The following is a 23,707-nucleotide window of genomic DNA, read 5'->3' on the forward strand; positions in this document are numbered from 1 at the left end:
ATGAACCATCATACCATTTTACATGCAGGATAAAACCTTGATCCTTGAAATCTAAACTCTTATTTCCCCCCAACTCGTTTTGAATCAACAAAGGTGATCCAAGTTTAAAATTACAAGCTTAGAGATTATGAAACAATAAAACAAAAACACACATCACCTTACCCAGTAAGTCTGAAACATCACCATGCTGATTTACCCTCAGCATGTCTGGAATCTTTCCTTGCTTTTATAATCCCAGTTTCTCACGCTGCAGAATTCAAGTTGCTTGCTGAAGTGTCCCCTCACCTCTGACTGCTCAGCTCCACCAGGTTCTAGCACTGCTCTCAGAAGAATTTACATTTCATAAATGGAGTTCAAAGAAGCACAAAAACCAACCTCACACAGGGTGCAAGATACAACCCAGCTAGAGTAAAAATTGTTCAAAATATGCAAGTTGCAATTTTTGTGCCCACACGGCGGTGACACCATAAGGATAAATTATTTGCCTTGCAGCAACAAAACAACTGCTGAAATATTTGAAGTCTGTAGTGCATAAGTATTTCCTCATGAGCATGCTTACTGGGAGATGGGCAGAACTCGCATCGTTCTGCCAAAGCCACTTCTGCAGTTGGGCCCTGAGCTAGCTCAGAGGGAGCCAGCACAGCTGAGCAGCACGCTGCATACAGCAGCTCAGGAGCACAGATGGTAAAGCACTCAAACAAGCCTACTGAGCTAAGTTCAAAAAGCACAAGGAGCTAAGCAAGATGGGAGTCTTCTTGTTCTCAGCCATCCTTCTGAACAAGTGTTTACATTCTCTTAACAACTGGTATCTAATGAAAATATTTCATACTTCTTAGCCTGTCTTCACCTCTCAGAACAGCACTGGAGCAAAAAAAAAGAAAACAAAAAAAACTGCAAATAGGACCTGAAGTGCAACTGCCACTGATCAGGAGTATTTTCTGGAAAAACTGTGCCTCAAAAGACAACCCAAAGGGGAGTGTGTTTGTTACTAAGAAGGGGCTGAAGCAGCTGCATATTGTATGGTTTATTTTTTTTTCCAGGCTTGGACAGATTACCTGATCCCTCTCAAAGAGGGCTAGCAGAATTCCCTGCCATTTAACAACTGGTTTTGCTTGCTTGTTTTTAAGATTTCTTTAAATAGCTTCTTGGAAGTGTATATAGCAGCAGTATGGTACAAAGATGGGCATTTTTCCACAGTACACACAGATTAGTATTGCCACTGAAAATGCCTGAAACAAATGCTTTTTAAAAACAGCATTCAGTCTGTATTACTGATCAACCTGGAGTGTTCATAAAGCTTTGCAAAATTCCATACTAGAGTTTAAATAATAAAACTGGAAAGTGTTAAATATCATTCCAGGACTGGAATTACAGTAGATCCCACATTCTCTCAATGCTGGCTTCTTGCCGAGCAGGTGCATGCTGCTAACTATACAGAAAAACCCAATGCAAACACGTTTGGTATTAAATATACATAAATAGCAGGACTGTAAACTGGAGAGCCATGCTTGCATAATATGCTGAGTCTGTGCTGGAAGAGTCCACATCCTTCAGCAAACACAGGACAGATGAGTTCTTCAAAGTCCGTTCGCAATGCAGCAGCAATTAAGGAGGCTCCGTCCAACGCCAAGCGCCTGCTGTGCGCACAGGGACAGCGAGCTCCAATGTTGGCACCCAGCACCCCCTGGAGGGTTCACAGTTTCTTCATTTTGTCTTTGTTCTTCTGCAGCTTAGTGTGCACCACTTTGAGAGTAGTGAGGAAGTTCCCAAGGAAGAGCAGCAGAAATGTGAAAGCCAGCACACAAACCTGAGGGGGAAAGGTGGGGAAAGTTGAGCGTTAAGTAAGGGTCAGATGAATTGGGGCAGGAGTGCTATTTTCACCAACTTTAAATTAGCTGCAGTTCTAAGTTCAACCGTTACTGGTTGGCAAGTTCAGAGATGCGTTAGCACCTCAGGAAAGAAGACAGAAGACAAATATGCACCCACACATCTAGTTCTATGAGTTCTAGGAAGCCCATTTGGATCGTGATCATCTTGGCAGCAATATAACGGCATGGTTTGTTTTTGAACTTACTGCCATTCAGCATCAATGGACTCTCACAGACAGTAAATCAAATCGTTAAATCCAGGTAGCCAAATGTCTTTAAGGATGTGGTCAAAACATCCCTCCCTCCCCCTGTTTTTTCTGAGCAGAACCAACACTCACCTGCCATTCCTTGCACTCCTTATGCCTGGACAACCCAAAAAGCGTGATTGCATTATATAGCTGCCAGAACTAAGAAGAAAAAAGAATCATTACCATCAAAGATTTAGAAATGTTTGCCAGATGGATGTGATCCAAAGCACCGTGTAACTGCACGAAGCACAGCACCACCAGCACACCCTCCCCAGCCCCACCATGGCAGAGGAGGAAATGGGACAGCCCAACTTACATGTCCACAGAACAAGAAGGGAAGGAGAAAAGTCAGTCCCCGCCACATCCAGGACTGAAATCCCTCTGGAAAAGGTTAACAGAGAAGAGAAAGTTAGCATAGATAAGAAAGGACTGTAGCTGCAGCTCATCCCAACAAGATCATCCCATAAGAACTATTCCTGTCCTGTTCAGTAATAATCAGTTAGGTTAAAATAAAGTCTCAGAGTTGTGGTAATGGCAGGAGGATGAAAATGCAGACGAATACCTCCATCTTAATGTTCTCAAGAGCTGATGGAGATCAGAGCCCTGTTTCCAACCCACAGAACTCAAGGAAGAAAATAGAAGTCTCACTCCCATTCCTGCCTGTGTCTTAGAGGCAGCAGGACAGGGAATATCAGCTGTGCAAAGCTTGCTTTCTGAAGGCCACAAAGCCACCCCTGTATCATTGCCTTTAAAACCTACCCCATCTGTACTGCAGTATTGCAGGCAGCCTCACCTACTGTAAGGTCCAGGTGGTTTCTCTCCCCCAAAGCACGGAGCCTATACAGGCAGCCCCTTTGATAATAATACTGTAGGAACTGAACACAACCTGGAGAAAGAGAGAAAGCATTACTGGTATGTTTATAATACTTCTGAATGGCTCACGAAAACTATTTTAATAACGTTTAATCCATAGCATTATTGTTTAGACTTGCATGTTGTATATTTGTAGCTGTATGACACTGTTTATATATGCACAGTTTAAGACTCGTATTTAACAAATAGAAGTGTTTTTTTCTGAGCACACAACATAGAAATATCTCCTGAAATACCAAGGTAAAATATACTCACTCTGAAATATTGAAAATGCTAAAAATTGACTGCGAAACATTTGATACATGAGTCCATCTGGCCTGAAAGCAAAATGCAGAAGAAATATTTATTTGATTAAGAAGCATACGATGCAGTGCCTTGTCAGCCAAGGAACCCATTAGTAAATGAAATAAGCAGCTGATAGCCAGCCCACCCCACCTCATCTGGGAATCCAGAAAGCATGCTACAGGCACACATCACAGCCTGTCACATCCTGCCCATCCTTTACACCACTGTGGATGGTAGGAGATGGTCTGATGGCTTGGGCTGCCCCCTCTTACTGATTTGCCTATTGCAGTTTCCTGCTTTAATGAGATGCTGATTAAAGCCATTCAGCTGAGTCTGCATCACAAATCTAAGCCATAGAGCAGCACAGCTTGTGTTTCTTTTCTTAACTGCAGTTCTGGATACATGACCTTTTGCTCCAGCTCCTGTATGATCTCCTTAGAAATTCAGCAACAAAAACCATGTTGTTTTAAAACAAATTATTAACAGATCAGTTCATGTCAAAGCTGAAGTGGATCATATAGGCACCACACACAGAGTGCACTCCTGTGTTGTTTGACCAACACCATCATCTGTTGGAATGTAACTTGCATTTTTTGCTTCACACCTGGTTTAGGTACTGGCTTATAAGCAGAATCCCATCCTAAAAGCTAAGTGCTGCTTGTTTGCTCAGTTTGATAAGACAAGTTTGATTCTTTGCTATGTGCTTGGAAGAACCTAGAGCAGGGCAGGGCAAACTCACCACGTTAACATTACTCCAGACAGGAACGTGGAGACATAGTGATGAGACACCCACCAGCCTTTGATCCTGAGCAGAAAAAATAAGAGTTAGATGAGAAACATAAATGTTAACAACTTAAATCTGGCTTTAAAGACAAAAATTAATCCTGACTGGATTACGGATAAATAGATGGCCTAGCTCAAACAAGAAATAAAGCTGGTGGCAGCAAAGGAGTTTCTGGGAAATCACCAAGGGGCCGTCAAGGCAGCCTGCATTGCCCATGTGCTCCCTGCAGTGAGGACCCCCAGAAAGCCCACCTCCTGCTACACCCCTGGTTTGTTTTGTTTTTTCCCAGCACAAAGCCACAAAGGCAGCACACAGACAAGTGTTGGGCAGGACACTGGGAGCAGTGGGGCAGGAGCTGAAAGGCACCATCCCAGCTCCATGACTGGGTTGCAAATGTGGGATGACTGGAGTGAGGCACACGACTGAGGTTCATCCTGAGCAGTACTGAAATGACTTAATACATGATGTTTTTTTGGCCCACATCCCCTTTTTTTTCCTGTGCCATGCAAATAAATGAAGTCCTCTGTTAAGTTGCTGTTTCTTTTCAGACATGAATGCTGCAGAGAGCTCAGAAAATTACAGTAAAGCAGGAAAGAGCTGTAGCAAGGCTGGATCAAGAAGTGAAAAAAATGCTTCAGGGATGGCACTGATTTGGAAAGTAAGCCAACACAGTGGGTTAATTTTGGGTGCCTCCAAAGGTCTGAAACATTAAGCACCTAGTTAGCACTAAGCAGATGTGAGCCAGTTCTGTGGCTGCAACAAGCCTGGGTTCAGAGGTTTCTCTGCTGGCAGCGGGCAAGCCACTTTCCATCCCTGCACACCCTTTTCTTTTGCACTTCATGGAGCTTGCCATGTTCAGCTCTCACACACCTGCACGCCTCAAGATCCATGACCAGTGGCAAGATTTCTCCCTTGTTTTCAGTGGGCAGGGAGCTGTAACACCAGAGAACTGCTCAGAAATCATTTTCATTCACAAATGCCACAGGCTGGATGGAACACACTGACTGTTGCTCACCCATCTCTATCCTGGCCTCCACCCAGGGCTGATACTAAGATAAGACTTCCCAAAATGCTCCCTCCAACCTCTGCTTAGAGGAGATTAAGGAAGAAATTGGCTACACACACTGATTTTGGAGAGGAAATTGGCTGGAATAAGGAGTCCTGAGTTGCTATGTTACTAAGGAGCATACAAGTTACCTATGCAGCGTTCAGAGCAGGAACGCATGCAGAAAGCTGGACTAACTCAATGCTGATTGCTTGAAAGGTAGAAAATGAGATATTAGAAGCCTAATTAATCAATTAATGCAACAGGGAGCTGCAAATGTTGCAGCAGCAGCCACTCACCCAGCAGCAAACCCGCATGCAGACTCATCACATCTGGGAAGAGCTGAGGCGATTGCTGCGGTTTCCCCATGCCCTGTGCCAGCCTATCTGGATGATGAAAACTGGGGACATGCAACCATCAGGTTATTGCTAAAATCTACCACCAGATTCCAGGTTAAGCTACAGAAGTGCAAATTCAATAAATTTCTCTGTGCTCTCCTGGAGTAAAGGCAAGAGGCAGAGTAGATGATTTATCACTCTCCAGCCAGGACAAGGACTCTGAGTTCACCTGCACCCAGTAGTTCTCATACCATCACCAGCCCCAACCTCCCCAGGTAGGCAGCCAGGTAGAGGAGTGCCCAAGCCCCTTGAGAGCTGCACATGAGGCTGTGCAACTAACCCAGACAGAAGTTCTGGGAGTGGAGGAAATCTCCTTCCAACATTCTCTTGCTCTAATAATCTCTAATGCTCAGAGTGCCCTTGATAACCCCGTATACTGCATAAGCAGCAAAGCTGACTGCCAAAATCCATCAGGAATAGGACTGACTAGATAAAAGAATAATTTAGGATATTCTTACTTGAGGTATCATAAAGAAATGAGGGCTCAGACAGAGGATCATCTTTTCGTTTACTTCTCCCAGCACTCAACTTGCACTGCCAGTCGTTTATACAATTATCTATCTTAACCACCTATCTTAACCACCAATTTTCCTTTATCACAGCTGTAATAAGTCAAATGCTTCAGGACACACCACAGTGACCTGCAGGGCTGCCACACTGACCATATGGCATAAAGAAATGATTTGGCTCCTTTTTCTCATGAGAGGTGAATGTATGCCAGTACACCTACAGGCAGTACTACAGATAAAAAAAGGCACAAAATCAGTATCCACATTGGCCATTTCACTGGAAACACACTGAAATTCCACATCACACCTACAACTAACCCACAGCTCTCAAAACCATCCAATACTTTGAACAAAGGAATCATGGACTTTTAGAAACTGCAGCTTTTCCTCCCTGCCCTAACCTCAGATGGACACATGCGCCCTTGGGAGAAACTGGGGTAGGGAACAGGGACAACACACCCTGCACAGAGGAATCAGCATCTTGGATTTGCTGGGATTCAGTGCCAAACTGAATCTGCTTTTATTGCTTGTTTTTCTTTTAAGGACATTTCATGCATTAAATAGTTTTTGCAGGTGGCACAGTACCTTGATCCATTGCTAATGAGAATGCTTTCCCGTATCGTCAGCGTGCAGTAATACCACACTAACAGAAAGTTGAACACTTCATCTGTCACCCTGTTAAAAAAAAATAATAATACAAAAAGAGCACAGTAATAAGAAAGCCTGTTAATTATAAAAACACATTTCGAAAATCCCCATTTTCCCTCTGTTCCCTTGTCTGAATGAAAACATGCCCAAGTGAGGCCATGGACACAAAGCCCCAGTCCTGGGCATCTCCAATCCACACGCAGAGCTGTATGTATCAGCAGCACTTCCCCACTCAGTCCTTTACTCTGGAAGTGCCCTATGATGTAACACTGCAGATCTTGAGCCGATAAGCAGGTACAGAGAGATGACATTAATTCCATCTGAAGGAGAGAAAGCACCATGGAAGCACCAGATGATCCAATTTAGACAGGCATTTCAAGACTAATTCAATGAGGAGATTCGATGAGATCTATACAAATCCAATCAACTAAAAGAACAGAAGAGCATTACACTCTCAGAGTAAAAGAGTTTTTATTTTGCCATTTGCAGTCCCCCAAAGCCATGGGGATCTGGAGCAGCCTCTGTACAACAGCATCAGTCCTCAGTACAATCCACAGACACCTCAGTAGCTGTGGTGTAGCTAAAACACCTCACTGGTTTTTTTAAGGAAAATTGAACAGGGGAGGCTTATTGATACACTGTCATGATCTAGACTTTACATCAAATAGCCACATCTAAAATGAAGATGCTCCCTTATGTGGTGTTTGCATGGTGCTGATACCAATCTAGGACAACTTGCAAGCAAAAATCCTTTCTCAAGCACAGTGCAACAGCAGAAAAACAACTGATCGTGTTGGACTTGCTATTGGTTATAACAAACTCCTAAAACATTAAACAAGAAAAAGGAAGTAGCTAAAATACTGTCCTGTCTGCTTTGAAGAGCAGCAAAAGATAATCTCTTGCTGGGGAAGCACAACTATTCAAAGCTTAAATATTCCCAAAGCCTTCTCTCACAATCTCAGGCAATTAGTTCAAATTAGTTGGCTTCTAATCTAGCATGTTTTTATTCAAAACACTTGGTCAAAACTGAAAAAAATAAAATAAAAATGCAGCCTTACCTGTAGTGAAGAATAAATCTGCAGGCTACGGCCCCAAGTAACAAGATAATTGTGAGATAAAGTTTGAACTTCTCATACTCATCTTTGTAGGCGAACCTGGAATGTACAAAGAGCACGAAACGTCACGTATCAGTGAGTGCACACAGGTGTTTTACTGGAATGTGGCTTCATTTTTTCAAACCAGATACAATCCACAAGCCAAACCAAAAGACAACAAGTCAGATGTAATAGAAAACCATTCCTGTCTCTGGACTTCAGCATGCACCCACTGCTACCCCAAACATATGTGCATGGAAGCACTCACTCACTTTGCTTGGTTACTCAGGAGGGTTACATTCACGTTTCCCAGCACCAGATTTAAGTACAAACTGGAAGACAAAAAAAAAAAACCAACAGACCCAAATAAGTCCATTTACTATAAACACCACAGACTAACACACATCAGAGCTTACATTTTGCTGTAGGCTTTTAGTTAAAGCAAACTGGAGATGCAGACTACAGAAGAGGATTTAAATGCAGAAAGTTCAGTTAGCATTTCCAAGAAGCAAGAGGAAGAATTCATTTTCTGGTCTCTTTTCTGTGCTATGCCAAAGGGTAAGATGTCAGAAACCAAAAAAAAATTATATGGAGAAATTAGAAGAAAAGTTTCAATGGATCCTTCCACCTGCAGTGCTGCAGCCACTTTTACCAGCTCTTTGATTTCATTTCACTTCCCCACTCCAGACCATTTCCACCTGAAAGCTCAGCTCACTGTACAGACACTGAAAATGCAGACTTGGGAAGGGGAAACAAACAAATCAAGGGTAGAAATCAAGTCACTTGGCTCAGTTTACTCAGCATCAGCATCTCCTGGCAGCCAGAGCAGCACAGCCCTTGACAAATTGAACCAAATCCATCCTAGCAACCCTACTTGAAGCAAAGTACAAAATTCAAGTCAGTTGAAAGCACTGTTTGGAGAGAAGAAAGTTAAACAGGAAGGGGGAGATTTCCCATACTGATTTAGTCTTCAAAAAAAAAAAATAAGCACAGAGTGCAACTCACTGTTTCACAGTGAAATCTTCATCTCTTGCCAGTACAGTTTCACTTCTATTTTATCAAGAAAACCTGCCTGTGCCTACACAGTACATTTACATACACTTCCAGCTAATGAATTCGATGTACAACTGACATAGCAGCTCAGCAAGAGATCTATGACTAATCCAGTTTTACATGTATTTCTTCAATACACACATTATCCTTTGGGAGGAACACCACTGTGAACAGTTAAAAATCAGCCTTCCTGGAGCACATGCCTATTCTGGCAAAGCACGTACCCGTTTTTCTTTGGCAAGTAGGCTTCCATGTCAAAGAAGGCATTTTGCCTCTCTTTGATCTGGGTGCTGATCTGCTCTATAAGAGCAAATTCTTCAGGAGTAGCTCTGGGCTTGCACCTGTGAAAACACAAAAACAAAATCTTCCTTTATGTTTTTGCCTCCTTTTATTTAAAGGATAGCAACTTTGCCATAAAATGCATGCTGTTAGAAAGCTAACATCTGCCACGGCGCTGTTCTCTCTTGTTTTTATTTTCTTTCATTGCCTAGTATCTGTCATTGTAGGTTATTTCAACTGGCTGGTTTACAAACCAGCTTCTTTCACTGCAGCTCAGTGACAGGCCTCCATACCTCTCCCAAAACAAAGCACTTCAATCACATTGTGCAGTTTTGTAGGAGCTCCTTCCACTTTGGGAAGTTTGTCTATGTCTCAGGTACTGCCCTTACAGCATCCAAACTGATCTGTGCTCCCTTGCCTCCAGCAAGACACCATAAACTTCTCATGAAAGACAAAAGCTCACTGTACAGCCTCTAAAAACAAACGAAAGAAACGACCTCATGCACCCTCCAGAGCCACCAGCAAAAGCATGTCAAACTCATTTAAACTGAAACGTCAGTGCAGCCCCTCCATAATCAATGGTAGCTTGGACAGAGGACAGCGAGGTGGAGAAGGGCCCTCTGGTTCATTTCTCTTGCTGCTTTCCCTCTGCTGAAATTGTGTATTTTAGGAAGGGCAAGGAGTAGCTGGGCAGCACTGCATGAGAGGAGGGCTCTGCATGACCCCACCTGGCACCACTGCTGCTCTTCCTGCAGAGAAGGGATCTGTAAGCTACATTTGCAGCAGCCAGCTCTCCAAAACCCCCCAGCTGTCTGCCTGCAGATACCACCACCACGCACAACAGGCAAAAAAGACTACAGAGAGCAGAAGCACCACGCCGCATCCCCGAGAGCCCTGCTGGGGAGCCCAAATTTTACCCCTTGGTTTAAGAGAGATGAGATACAGTGGTGGTTTAGAAGTCTCAGCCAGGCCCAACCCTGCAAGAGGTTTTCATTGATGCTGCAACTATTCAAGCAGAAGATATTTCAAGTTGTAACAAAAAACCACAACTGATGATTTACTGGCAAACTGCAGCGTTACCAATGCACGTAAAATAGAGCAGTGGGGTCAGCAACCAGCATTGCCTGGGATCTGCACACAAGGAATTCAGCAAGCAGCTGAGCAGCCAGGAACAGTTCCTTCCTATAAACCCACGTAGGGTGGTTACACCTCCAGCATCAGTCCTTGAACCTGATCTGCCAGCACAGCTTATGGAGCAAAGCTTTGCTCACCTAGCAAAACATACAGACCAACAGCTGTACAGTCCCACACCATAGCAGGCCTACTACAAAGATGCAAATCCATTCAGGCTCCCTCAAAGACTTACTGGATCTTTTTTTTTTTTTTTATAAGACTTGATCTCTCATGTGGTTACAAAAAAATTTACCTGGCTGTAACAAAGGAGGTAACTCAAGATTATATGAAGCAAAACTGCCACCATGATGTACACTACATATTAAATGCTGAAAATCCAAACACTTCTGCTGTTTGGGAAGCAGAAACATCCCATCCCTGCCTCCTCCACCCTTCAGACCTCCTGTTACCTTTGCAGGTTGTGCTTCAGGTCCCTTAATGTCTTCTTCTGCCGGTGTATGGAGCTGCTGCAGGCTGTCTGCAAGCTGGTAACTTCTTCCAGTTTCTGCCTGTAAACTTTGTGTGTTTCCTACAGGAGAAGAAGAGAGGTTCAGTAGGAAGAGCCCTTCTGGGTGATGTGTTGTATTTGGTCCTCATGTCTGAGGAAAGCAAGCCTGGAATTTGGGAGCCAGCAGGTAGCTGAGGAGGGGGGGCTCCTGTGCTGCTCCATTACAGGCAGAAAACCAAGGGGGCAAAGAAAACCAGCTTAAACAGACACTAACAATTCCTGAAAAGAAAGAGCATCTTCTCTGCATTCACTTCATTTCCTCTTTCTAACAAGCCTTTACCTCTGGGGAGCTCCCTGTTCCTAGGGCACCCTATAATAAAGCCCTTATTCTCCGGTTCAATCCCAAATCATTCCCATCAAACATGTGGAGAACCTGCAGGAACTCTGATCTCCCAGCCATTCAAGCTGAGAAAAAAAAAGAGGAAAGAAGTTGAGGCCCCAGGTGGAAACCATAGGAATCACAACCCAAACCCAGGCAATGAGACAAACCTCCTGGCCACCATGGCCACCCCAAGCCCTACTTCTGCTCCGGCACAGCCACATTGGTGCCTCCAGCACATGAGGAACCAAGCCTCAGCTCACCCAGCAGAAGGAAGGATGCAAGAGACCCAGGAGGTACTGGATCCTGTGTTCAATCCTCTCAGAGATGGCAGCAAGGTACACAAGGGCTTGGTTAGCAAATAAATCTGATGTGGATTTCACACCAAACAAACCTGTACAAGTTGAACACCTAGCTGGGTGTCACAGTTTGCATCAGGACCCTCTGCAAGCTAGATGCCTTACTGTCATGTGCAAACCCAATATTAGCTCTGGTTTAAGGAGAAACATAAATTTTAAGAGCTATAACAACTCAGAAGGCAGTTTGCAGTCAGTGGCGTTGGGGAGGCGATGCAGGGGTTAAATGGCTTTTTGCTTTATCTCCTTTGCACATCTCAGGTAACAACCACAGAAAATTACCACTGGTTTTCCTGAAGCATAAAAGCAGCACTAAGACCAAACAAAGCAGCTCTTCTGTTCATAATTTACAGGAGCCACGTACCTCCACCACCCAACCTGAAAGCCTTAATGACCAAACCAACCATGCCCAGAGATCTCAGTGCCCAGCACTGGTGCAGCTCGGCTGAGAACTGGCAGCACTCTGGGGCTCTCCGGGATGCACAGGAACTCATTCAGCTCCTCTGGATGTCACACGACGTGCCCTTGTTCTCCCAAATCACACAAATAAGGGTATTTTTCAAGGCTGGCTAAAAGGGAATAAGGAGCTGCTCACCTAGAAAGCATTCAGTATTTATTAGAAATGCAAACACGCCAATTGAGAACTGGTAAATACTACCATTAGCCAAAAACATCACGATAATGACTTAAAAGCGACATTAAATCTAGAAGAACACAGGGAAGATCCTTATTGACGAAGAACGGCGGCTGCACGAAGGGGCCCTGCAGGCAGCGCTGCCTTCCTGCGAACACAGCCAACCCGCAGCCACGTTCCAGAGGCCGGCTCCGGCCGCAGCTTCTCCACGTAGTAAGCACGCATTGAAAAACAAAGGTCCCATACAGGAGGGGGCATTTCTGCGCCGAATTGAAGAGCCTGGGGCAACAGCCGCTTTCCCACAGGAGGCGGAGATGCCGCAGGCACCGTTAGCGGCTCGCAGCAAGACCCAAAACCGCGACGCTCCCGCTTGGAGCCGCGCCTCCGACCCGCGGCGCCCTGACGGAGCTGCCGGAGCCACGAGGGCGTTCGGAGCGCCGCCGGGAGAAAGGCAGCGGGACGGGGAGCGGGGACCGCGCTCCTCCTCCGCCGCGGCAGCACCAGCCGGCGGCCGCCAGCAGCACGGCGCGGAGCGGCACGCGAGCCGGCAGCGAACACCGCCGTTCGGCCGCGCTCTACGCCGGACCGCCGGGAAAGAAGCCGGCGGCCCTCGGGAGGACGCGGCACAGCCCGAGCCCGCCGCGCTCCGTCTTCGCGTCGCGCCTTCGCCCGCGGGGCTCGGGAGCCCGCGCGGTGAGCCGGCCCCGGGCCCCGCCTCACCTGCAGCTGCCGGAACTCCTCGTCCAGCTCCCGCCACTCCCCGCAGCACCGCTCCAGCTGCACCCTCATGGCGCGGCGCACTGCGGCGTGGCGCGAGCCGCTGGGCCGGCGGGACGAGAGCGGCGCGAGCCCGCAGCCCGCAGCCCGGCCCGGCGGCCACGTGCGCCGCTGACGTCATCGCGCGGGGCTGAGGCGGCGCGACACGACGCGCCCCGCCCATCGGCGCGCCGCGCGCCCTCCTGAGGTAACGGCCGCCAACGGTCCCCGCGCGGGGCGCGCAGCGCTGTGTGGGGGTGTAGGGGTGCGAGGGGGGCCGCTCAGCGCAGCTGTGCGGGACGCTGCCCGTCTCCGCTGCAGAACGGGTCCTGCTCTGACGGTCTGCTGCAGAAAAGCGTTTTAAAAAATGCCACTCCTGGCTTCTCCACGCCTTTCCTTTCCTGCCCGGTGTTACGAGCAGTCCTGCGGCTCAGCCAGAGCGTGAGGCGAATTCCTCAGAGCTTCCCTGAGGCTGCCGTGTTTTCTGGAGCCTGCTTTATCTCAGGAGAGCCTCCATCCTTTCTATTTCTCCTAACTAAAACACACGTGCTGCTGGGCAGCCAGTTAGCCCCATCCTGTACAGTTTTCACATCCCATCTCAAGATGCATCCTTGTCTCCCCACCACCCCTCAGCCCTGCTCCGTAGCACAGCACTGGCGCAGGTGAGACTTGGGTTCAGCTCACCATTTTACAGACACGGCTGTGCAGGTGTAACAGCCAGAGAGGCTCCTGAAGAGGGTTTGTGGCATCCCTGATTCAGGTGCCTCAAACACAGCTTGCTAAAAAATGACAGAAGTGTCCAGAAAGCAACCAGTGCTGGATGGTCAGACTGGGAGCGTTCCTTCCTTGCCTCACAGCGTTGCTGCGTCACTCTGGTTTCTGGAGCTCTGGATTTGAGGCTGTGAAATGGTCCTTTTGCTGTCAATATGTGATGAATGCATTTCCTCTGAACTTGAAGATTTTAAAGTTTTTAGGTATCTTGCAAGTTTAACTTTCCATGTTTTTTAATGGCAAGCCTTTCGTCTTGGACCTTTGAAAAGCAAGTCTACCAACAGAAAATCTGTTTTGCCTTTACTTTTAATGGTCCTCGAGTCATCTACCATCACTGCCAGAAAACATATCAAAGAAACTGAGTTAATAATTCAAGTTAAAGATCACAGCAGTTGTGTCTGTTCATTTGATGTTAACTTTAGTCGGAATACTTACAGTAATATAGATACAGTCAGATGTGAGCTCCTTTCTTTTGCCTTCCGGACTCCTGAACACAGACTGCATTCATTCTGTTCTCTCGTCATAACTGAGTCTGTTCCCATTGATTCTTTTCCTTTGTCTTAGAAATACCAATTCTTTCCAGCAGTGCAACACAGGAAAGGGTAAAATACGAATTCTAACATCAGGTGACAGTAAGCCATGATAAATAAAACATTCTAACTCATATTTCAACGGGGAATTGGTACTGCTGATCTCATCGTGTAATCGGGATTTATTCCTCGGTTCAGGACTTGGAACAAGTGAGGCATTATCTCAAGTACGGCCAAATTACTTTTGCCTTCATCATCATCCTGTGATCTGCATGTTTTAAAGCAGCAGCCAGGGTCCTGCGGGGCACTCTGTGGTTGCACAGCAAGTAATTCGCAGCTTGGGATGACTTCTCCGAGTAGCATTGGAATCCCTGAGCGGTGCTGTCACAGGTACTCAAGTAGAAACAATGAGCTGTAAATCTGCAGCAAAAGAAATTCTGGGGGAAAGGCTGTCTGGTAGGCAGCAGCTGCTGCAGCTCTCTGGTAAACATGGCACTTTGCATAGATATGCAAGTGCTTGGGCATCTCAGATAACCCACAGATCTGACTTCAGATTGTCTGGATGTAAAGACAACACGATCTTTATCTTGAGAGAGCTGCTCACAGCAAACAGGCGCAAAGAGATGGAAAGAAAAGCATTCCTACAAGGCTGTCTTCTCAGCAAAAATCAGCCCATGGAATTTCTGTCTGAAACCTTCTACTTCAACATCTCTTAAATCCTGTTCACAATAACTCTTAAAAACACCCGTGGGGAAAAGCTGAGAGTGCTGCACCCACTCTGCTCGTTTGGCCAAACCTGACACATGTTTGGTCACAGTCCAGGACGCTCCCACCTCTTCCCCTGGGTTTTAAATTGAATGTAGCAGCAGTCAAGCACGCATCTGAGCATCCTGCTTTCACAGTATGTTGTTGTCACATTCTTCACCTTTAAAGAATTCCAGCATATGTTTCTCTAAGTGTTTTCCTCTATTTACAAAGTTCCCAGAATAAACTTACGTTATTGACTCTGACAGTTTTCAGTTGGTTTGGGCATTTCACTTTGGTGATTCCCTCCGCTTTGTGAGAGCAATCTCAGCTCAGAGCAGCTGTCTTTTTATTGCAAAAATGATTGGTTTCAGATGTTGTAGAGCACCAAAGTCCTTTGGGTTCATTTAATAACGGCAACAAAATAAAATCTCACTTTCTAAACTGAAAAAAGACAAGAACTAAAGCCCACGGTGTGTCTTGTGTCCTCGCTGCACAGGTGGCAGAGTCCTGCCCGCGCCTCCCCGCACACCTCTATTGCTCTGCTCAGCACACTGGGGCTACTGTCCGAACTTGAAGTCAGAGAAAGGATTTGTGACATAGTATAGTAAGAAATATTTAATATAATGGAGCCCTCTTGTCACTCATTTGAGGATCAGCCCTCAGCAGGACAGGCCGGTCACTCCCAGGCCATCTTTGGTTCTGTTTAACAGGTGAGATATGGAGCTGCACTCTTGAGTTCTATGCAGCTCATGCTTGTGTGTTATTCTCATTGCCACTGGCTTTGCTTACATCTGCCTCTGTGCTTTTTCTAAGCATTAAAAAGGTTAGAAACCAATTTGTGAATTTTAATTTGCTTAATTATCTTCTTTTTTTTTAATTGCATCTAAACCAGTTTAATTGAATTTCAAACATACACGTAACTGTACCTTTTGTTTGGCAAAAGCTGTGGGTTGGTGACACGCAGTTTGGGCTTGCTTTTCTAAATCCCTGCACAAGCTGCACTGGTTAAAAATAAACACATGCAATTGTCCAAGTTGGGTAATTAATTAACGTAACTGACAGATTCTCAGTTAACTGCAGTGCAATACAGAGGCTGAATTATTCAAGATTAATTAACTCAAAATAATTAATGCTTTTCCAGCAGGGCCTGTTTGTGCTCATAATATAAGGCTGTAACCTCGGGGCTGCAATAAGCACTTCCTTCCTCTCCTTTGCGGGTTTCCCCCACCACCCCTGTCCTGCTCTGCAGCCCTGTGCCTCCGCTCTCTGGTGGTTCTCAGGCTCTGCACAAAACCTGAACGCATTTGTGAAAGAGTGTGAAGAAATCCTTCCTGAACACCTTTCTCTCATTTTTAATAACGGGAAATATATTTCTCGTATCAATATTTCCTGGTAGGGTCAGTCTGCCCAGCACTGTCGTACCCACAGCCCGCCGCACGCAGCACCCGCTCCCATTCCCTGCAGGCTCTCCGGGGCCGCGCACAGCCGGCGCTGCTCCAAGCTCTCGCTCCGCGCACGCGCTGGCAGCGTCGCTATGACGACTCGGCGATGCCCGCAGCGGTGGCTGGAAGCGCTGCGCTCCCCGGCAGGTCGGTGCCCGCGGGGCGGCTGGGCCGGGCGGTCGGGAGGCGCGGGCCCGTCTGCGAGTGGGCTTTCCCGACCCGCTGCCGCCTCACTAGGAACGTCCTGCACTGAGCTCACAATGAGCTCATTTCCCGCTGCTGCTGCCCGGCACCGCTGGTGAGGAGCGAGATGGGAAGCACGATACACAACAACACTGCTTATTGGGGTAGAAGGGTCTATCACCGCCATTTTTTAGCGGTGATAGACATGAAATAATTTTTGAATGACCGAGCGGAGAGCTAAGGGTGAATGTTAACTCTGTTTTCTAAGATACCAGATTTATGTAAGGTACTAGATTTTACTCCCTAGCAGTGAGATATTTCCTAAAATACAATTCTGCCTTGTGCTTCAATGAGTGCTCCCTCCTGACATGGAGTAGGCAGAGGAGCAGCCTTAGGAAGGAGATTGGCTGTGTTCCCACTGTGCCAGGACAGGTCTGACCTTCCCTTGTGTCCCGAAGTCCTCTTGAAGGTACACAGCCCCATCCTGCTGCACTTACTTAGCACTTCCCAACATGCTACCAGCCTATTTTCAGATAGAGCTGTTTTGTACATCGATATTTTTAGATACCTTCTGTTTGTCGCATCTTGATATATATCAAACCCTCAATTACTGTCTCAGATGCATATTAAAGTACAGCTTACAAATAGACCGTTCTACCAGTACCTGCCTTTGTAATTTCTCTCTAATTCACTTCTGACAATCATTTGTTTTCCCTTCCAGCTGAGAACACGATGCCTGTTGTAAAATATCCCAGGGCTGCAGAGCCTCTCTGGCATGAATGGGACAGGAAAGCACAGAAACATGGATTAAGACATACAGTCTATGCTGTAAATGGGGATCAGTATACTGGAGAATGGTTGGACAATTTGAAACATGGTAAGATCCATCATTTGGAGAAAAGCACCAATGTAGGCGTCTTTACAAAAGTTCAGGGTGTCAGGGAGCAGTCAGTCAGTGGCTGTATGTGTTCATCCACATACAACAGCATGTGTTCGATGTAATGCCATGTAAAAATGTGCTCAGACATATTTCTAATGGGTAATGAAGTGTGCACTCAGCTGCAGGGCTATTACTGAGACATCTAGACTACAGATGTTAGAAATGCTCTAAAACCCAGCATGCCGCAGTCAGCTCCATGCACCCACAGCTGCACTGACACAGCACTCTGAGCTCCCAGCACATGGGTTGCAGGGAGAGCACAGACAGCCCAAAAAGCAGGGATGCTGCTGCACTGCCAGCACTGAAACACACTTGCTTATGATACAGTCATTTAGCATCACACATTCTCCTACTCATCGTGATCATCTCCCTGCAATCCCTGTTTATTGAAACAGGTAAAGGCACACAGATCTGGAAGCACAACGGTGCTATTTACAGCGGTGACTGGAAGTTTGGGAAGCGGGATGGCTATGGCTCGTACAGCATCCCTGACCCCGTGACCAAGGAGTACCTGAAGGTGTATACAGGCTGGTGGAGAAACGACAAAAAATGCGTAAGTGAGATTTCCTGCACCTGCTTTGAAGCATGCGAAACAATCATTTAAAATACCAATTTTTTTCAAATGCCACCAGTCCCCCAGATTGAAGGTCCAGAAGGGTTTGGGGGAAATGAGTATGTGAAGCAAGGAATTGAAAGCAAGAGCTCTCGTGCTGAAGCCCTCTCCCAGTGGGAAAGCCATCTCCCTGCCTCCCCAGCCTTCAGGTCGGCGTTTGCTTTAAAATTTGGCTTGTCCCTCCTGAAAGCTCAGGAAGTTCCAGGGGTGATATCCATCACACTGCAGAGCCCACAGACTGCAGGAAGCACCCATCTCCCCACTCCCCAGCCCCTGCAGCACAGGAGGGTCAGGTCATGTGTCCATGCATGAGTGCATGCTGACCCCAACACTGACGTGCTTCCAGCATGCTTGCAGTGCAGGAGGAACTTGCCCACAGAGCATGCACTGCAAGCGCTGTGAGAGAAACCAGCTTAGAAGCACCGTGCTGCAAGTTTTACAGCACATTAAGCAAAAAAACAAGTTATTTTGGGAATTGAGCCCATCACATAAATCACCAGCTTTTCTACAGGAAGCACAATGAGGAAGTCATCCGGTAAAAACAACTGCAATCCTATGAGCAAAATCCTTTTAGGATTTTCTGATCTGCCAATGGAAGCCTTATGGTTGCCTTTGTGTCCACTCCTAAGTTAAATGAATAGCCTCTCATGCTTCTAATTGGTGTGCAGCTCTATGGCTCGAGCCTCTTTGCAGGAGCTTCTTCCCTCATTCCCTGGGAATGTACTTTGGATGATTGAGTTTTGGCAAAACATTTACAATGACATCCAAACAACAGTATTTCTATTTTTTTTTTTTTCTACAAAATCCTCCCCTTTGCATCCAGGAAGCTTAATAGAATTACTGCTCTGAAGAATCAGCTATTGACACAACTCTTTTTTTTTTTCTTTTTTCCCCAAAAGGTAAATTACTGCTTTTGTCCTATGGGAAAAGTCATTAATAACATGTAAATATTTCTCAGTGGTATTATGCCCCACCATGGGGAAGTCTCTAACCTGGCCAGCACAGACACAAGATAAACACCTCCCTGAGGTTTCCAGCTCACACACACCTAATAGACTTAATTCAGAAGTTCATTGATCAAATGTACCACCTGCAATGAGCTGAGAGACAGTCTGAGAAGAGAGAGCTATTTGTGTTTATGGATGGAGCAGGAGCAAAACCCATTACTGCTGGCTCTGGAGATTGTTAGTCTGCCCCAGGCTGGGAAGGGGCTGCCAGCCTGGGATGCTGCAGACTGCAGGAGACATCAGCTCTGTCATGGGACATCACATCCCCCTGGGAGAGGCATATCACTTAGGTCATGCATCCCCAGGTTTGTATACCAGTTGAACCTGCCTTTAGCCAAATATTAGCAGCAGTCATGCCAAAAACAATACACTGAGATACAGACCTGACATTTTGTTATGGGAATTTGATAATTGGTGAATAAAATCCCATAGCATCACCTCTCATTTTCTGCAACACATAAACAGAGGTTCAATTAGGCTGCCATCAGCTGCATGTAATAGTAGTAAGCAAAGGAGCATCATACCAAGAAATTAATGCCCCAGAATTGAACACGAACACCTTTTGACAGAGAAGCTCCTCAGTGACCTCCTCTGCTGCTGTGCAGGGCTACGGGACGATGTTCTACCCCAGCGGGGAGCGCTATGAGGGCGAGTGGAGCAGCGGGCAGAGGAGTGGTTGGGGTCGGATGTGCTACGGAGACGGCTCCACCTATGAGGGGCAGTGGCTGGCAGGCCGGCCGGACGGGCAGGGGATGCTGTGCCTGCGTAAGTACCAGCGAGCCTGCGTGGCCCTGTGTAAACCCACAGCAGCGGTGACGGTTCTTTCCTCCCAGATGATCGGTTGTGCTGCCTTGATCTCCAGCGCAGCCTTGTGGGGCAGAGGCTGCCGTCCCGTCTGGTGCCTCTCTAGAGCAAGCATCACGGGCAAGGGCGGGCCTGTGATGCATAAGGCCACACACATGGAAGCTTGCTTTTGCTGTGATTTACATTTAAATGACGGAGATGGTTAGGGTTAGAGATGATATATTGTTGGGTCAGAGAAGAACAAATCGCTATTTTTAAGGCAGGCACATCGCCAGGCATGCTTTCTAGCTACTGCATACCAAAGAGTCCATTTTCCAGTACATGACAAACAACAGTTCTTTTTCTGGGCTCCTTCCATCCACTCTTGTACTTCCGACAGTGGCTCACAGTGAGAGAACGCAGGGGGTTCATTATTACCCAATGCCTTCCCAGATATGACACTTGAGTGTATCACAGATTGGAAACGTTGGGGCAATCCCACCATAAAATAGAAATTTGGATCATTTTTCCTCTTACTTTGCTAGTGATTCAATTTTTTTTTTTTCCAAAAGCCAAGACTGCCAGTCCTTTGCAGTACAGAACACCACATTCCAGGAACATTTGAAGAAATATCACCTCCGCAGGTTATTATGAGTATTATTATTAATCTCTTCCTTTTTTTCTTGGGGGCAATCTCAAGGCAAATCACTCGCTAAGCAAAGCAGCCAGGAGGAACAAGCATGACCCTCCCCTCTGCACACTGTGTACACATCTACGCTTTCTCTGCTGGCTGTAAACCCATTTTGGATCAATGGCTCATACAATGACACCAACGCATGCTTTCAGGGGCAGCTCATTCAGCTGCCCCACTTTGTTCCCATCCAAACCAATCTCCCTGTTAGAAACCAGGCACCCTCTGGGTTTAGCAGCTGCTGCTGGGCTGCTCAAGAGCCCGCCTGTCCCAGGCAGAGCCCGGGACCCCACTGAGCCGGATTCCTTCTGGTTAAAATTAGCCAGAGCGATTATTTCATACCCGTAAGCTGAATGCATTCAGCTCGACCGCTGGAAGTGTGCCCACGTGCTGGCAGCATTGCAATGGTGAAAGAAAGAGTTCTCCAGCGGAGGTCACAACGAGCCGCAGCTCAGATTAAATCACTCGCCCTGGCCACGTGCCTGGCAGGGGGAGCAGTCAGGAGCAAAGTGCTGCTTCACCGCAGCTCAGACCAGAGCAGTGCAGCAGTAGGCAATCCTCTGCTCTGGGATCCTCTGGTGGGGCAGCAGATGTGAGCAATGCATAGGAATGCCAGCATGCTGCAGCACACCCTGCGCAGGCAGCCCCTCTGACATGGCCTCAGCTTTGTACCCAGCCTCTGGATGAACGCATGCAAATTTCATGGTCTGTTCGTATGTTTGATCACAGCAAACAATAATAGGTATGAAGGAGGTTGGAAAGATGGAAAGAAGCATGGCCCAGGCAGATTCTTCTACTTGGATAAGGGACAACTGCTTGAAGGCATCTGGGTGACAGATGTACCAAAATGTGGGATTATGATCGACTTCAGCAGAGATGCAGCTCCTGCCCCTACCCAGTATCCAATCCCAAAGGTAACTGCTTGGAAATGCTGATTTGCTAATGATGTTTATGCCAACAGCACTTGTTAGAGCTCACGGTACCTATTTGGGTCATGCTTTCTCTTCAGGTAGTCACTCTCAGGGTCTATGCTCAAGCTCTTTTGGTTAGCAGTGACCTGAACATCCCTGCAGGGCCAAGCAGCTGGCTCCCTGCTGGAGCCTTGGACTTGCCTGCACTTCTGAAAATGCAGTTCTGCACCAAAACTGCTTAGCGCTCCGACCCAGCACAAAGGAGATGCAGATAACAGCCACAGAAACAATAGTGGGATGTGTGTCAAAACTAAATTTCCCCCAGCCCAACGTCTAGGGCTGACCAGACCTCACCAAACCAGCTGAACCCTGCACCAGTTCTGTTCCCCAGCCCCTGGCAGCGCCCACACCAACATCCCTGCTGCCCCATTCCCTTGAGAGCAGCCAAACAATGCAGAGCTTTGCTGAGGACTGAGCTGCAACACCTTCAATGACCACAACTTGGCACACAGCCGCTTTTTTCCAGTAGTGCAGGGAAGAGAGGCCTCACAGCCAGTGACATTTCTTACCTTCTAACTCTGCTCCAGGAATAGGATTGCAGTAATTAGTGCTGGGCAAGGCACAGTCTACTGAGGCCCACAGCTCTTACAACTTCATTTCCTAACTTTATCCACATCTGCTTTCTATCGTAAGGTTCTCCAGCATTTTTGACAGCCAGTTCCTTCAAGTTTAAGGCACACTCACAGCAGCACAGAACGATAAAAACCAAACACTCACCAGAGAAAAGCAGCCCCAATTTTGCAAAAAGAGCAGTGCTTCTGTAGCTAAAAATCTTTACCTCATATGGTTTGTCAGAGGTCACTCAAGAGAGCTGCCTCTTTGGCATCTCAGCCCAGGGCACAGGATGAATGTCATAACTGCTAAAGCAGGGTGCTAGAGCCCAGCTGCTCAATTAGCTCCCATAAAGACCAAATTATAACCCAGTTTTCCTTGTTTTATGAACTAAAAGAAAGCATCAGCTCTCACTACCATTATTGTGCTTTCAGCTGGAAGAGATTTATTGATCTCAGAACAGGAATGAAGAAACATAAAAGGAGAACAATTGACTATGGGTTTTCATAAACCATTTGTCAAATTACCGTCAGTAGCACCAGTTAGGGAAAATTCAGCCTTCTTTCCTTTCAAGGCATGCAAGGAAAAGGAGCAATAGGAGGATGTGTTTGAGAGGGCCCTGACTGTAGCGAGGAGAAGGACAACTGAGCAGCCTTGGAGCACTGCTGTCCTGGTTATTGAAGCCAGGGCTTTGTAAGGCTTAGTGAAACAAGGACCCTGTCTTGTACTGGGGAGAACACACATGTAAAGCCCCCAGCACGCATGGGGATATAAAGGAAGTCAGAGCAAGATGACAAGCTCCTGGCACGGCTTTAGTGCTTCTTTTTGCATTATCTGCATGCACCCCATTTGATGGCATGGACTCCTGCTTTCACGTGACTTACTGATGCTCAGTTGTATGACTGCTCATTACTCACTGTGAAACTACAGGTGAGATCCAACAGGCTGCAAACCAGAGCCAGATTTGCCCAAGAATGTGCTTTTATTAAAGAAGAATCAGTGCAGCACTCCATGCTGGGCTACTGCAAGGAGACAAATGGACATTCAACATTGTAATGAAATCTGGGAAGTGCAGTGATGTTTCTGAATTAGTAACTGAAAGGTTGTGGTATAAACTGCAGTCCTGCTGCACGGGAGATGCTCTGTTAACGTTAATCAGTAGCCATAAACTTTAAGCTGCTTTAATTACACTGCATAATTGATTTCTGTTCTTTTTATTTAGATTGAACTAGCTGATCCTGATGGTGTTTTAGCAGAGGCCCAAGTGATGTTTGATGACAGCCAAAACAAATAATGGGATGCTGAAGGAAAAAAGATGCAGGATAAGAACACGATCTCAGGTTACTTACTCATTTGAGTCTCATGTCCATGCTGCTGTACGTCATCTTGTGGTCAGCCTCACCTGTCCCCCAGAACTGCCCCTGTATGCTTCACTGTGCAGGCAGCTGTGCTTCAGGCCTCTTCCCACCCATTTAAACACAACAAGCAGCAAGCAAATACAAGCCATTCACACCAGCAAAATATAATGGGGGATGCAGCGACTCTTCGCCCAGCTCCTGGCTTATTCCTCCTGTTGGTCACAAGGTCTGTGGCTGACTGCTGAGAAACACACTAGGGGAGCATGTAATTAGTTCACCTGATTTAAAC

At 46.6% G+C, this 23,707-nt stretch overlaps 2 protein-coding genes across 8 annotated transcripts; one reads left to right on the forward strand and one right to left on the reverse strand.

The window, feature by feature from the left end:
- Positions 1–709: 709 nt before the first annotated feature.
- TMEM120B (transmembrane protein 120B) lies at positions 710–12,978 on the reverse strand. 2 transcript variants are annotated; one of them, XM_090120990.1, is made up of 12 exons: positions 12,795–12,978; positions 10,668–10,786; positions 9,030–9,146; positions 8,025–8,084; positions 7,717–7,812; positions 6,596–6,685; positions 4,014–4,079; positions 3,245–3,306; positions 2,910–3,002; positions 2,433–2,497; positions 2,203–2,275; positions 710–1,807 (listed from the first exon to the last, which is right to left on the reverse strand). In XM_090120990.1, the coding sequence occupies exons 1-12, from the start codon at positions 12,861–12,863 to the stop codon at positions 1,731–1,733; spliced, it is 987 nt and encodes a 328-aa protein (XP_089977116.1). In that variant the 5' UTR covers positions 12,864–12,978; the 3' UTR covers positions 710–1,730. The 2 variants fall into 2 exon arrangements, with proteins under 2 accessions (XP_089977116.1, XP_031448438.1); XM_031592578.2 differs by having other exon boundaries at positions 2,207–2,275; positions 12,795–12,977.
- On the forward strand, positions 12,963–23,412 carry MORN3 (MORN repeat containing 3). Of its 6 annotated transcripts, none has more exons than XM_031592598.2 (6): positions 12,963–13,038; positions 17,225–17,380; positions 17,839–17,996; positions 19,669–19,828; positions 21,267–21,451; positions 23,283–23,412. In XM_031592598.2, exons 2-6 carry the CDS (start codon positions 17,236–17,238, stop codon positions 23,352–23,354), a joined length of 720 nt encoding a protein of 239 aa, XP_031448458.1. In that variant the 5' UTR covers positions 12,963–13,038; positions 17,225–17,235; the 3' UTR covers positions 23,355–23,412. The 6 variants fall into 6 exon arrangements, with proteins under 6 accessions (XP_031448458.1, XP_031448456.1, XP_031448454.1 ...); XM_031592596.2 differs by lacking the exon at positions 12,963–13,038 and adding an exon at positions 16,301–16,618; XM_031592594.2 differs by lacking the exon at positions 12,963–13,038 and adding an exon at positions 16,301–16,467.
- Positions 23,413–23,707: the final 295 nt, after the last annotated feature.

Source organism: Phasianus colchicus, chromosome 18 (assembly GCF_987193195.1).
Source record: "Phasianus colchicus chromosome 18, bPhaCol1.hap1.1, whole genome shotgun sequence".
Classification (NCBI taxonomy): Eukaryota; Metazoa; Chordata; class Aves; order Galliformes; family Phasianidae; genus Phasianus; species Phasianus colchicus.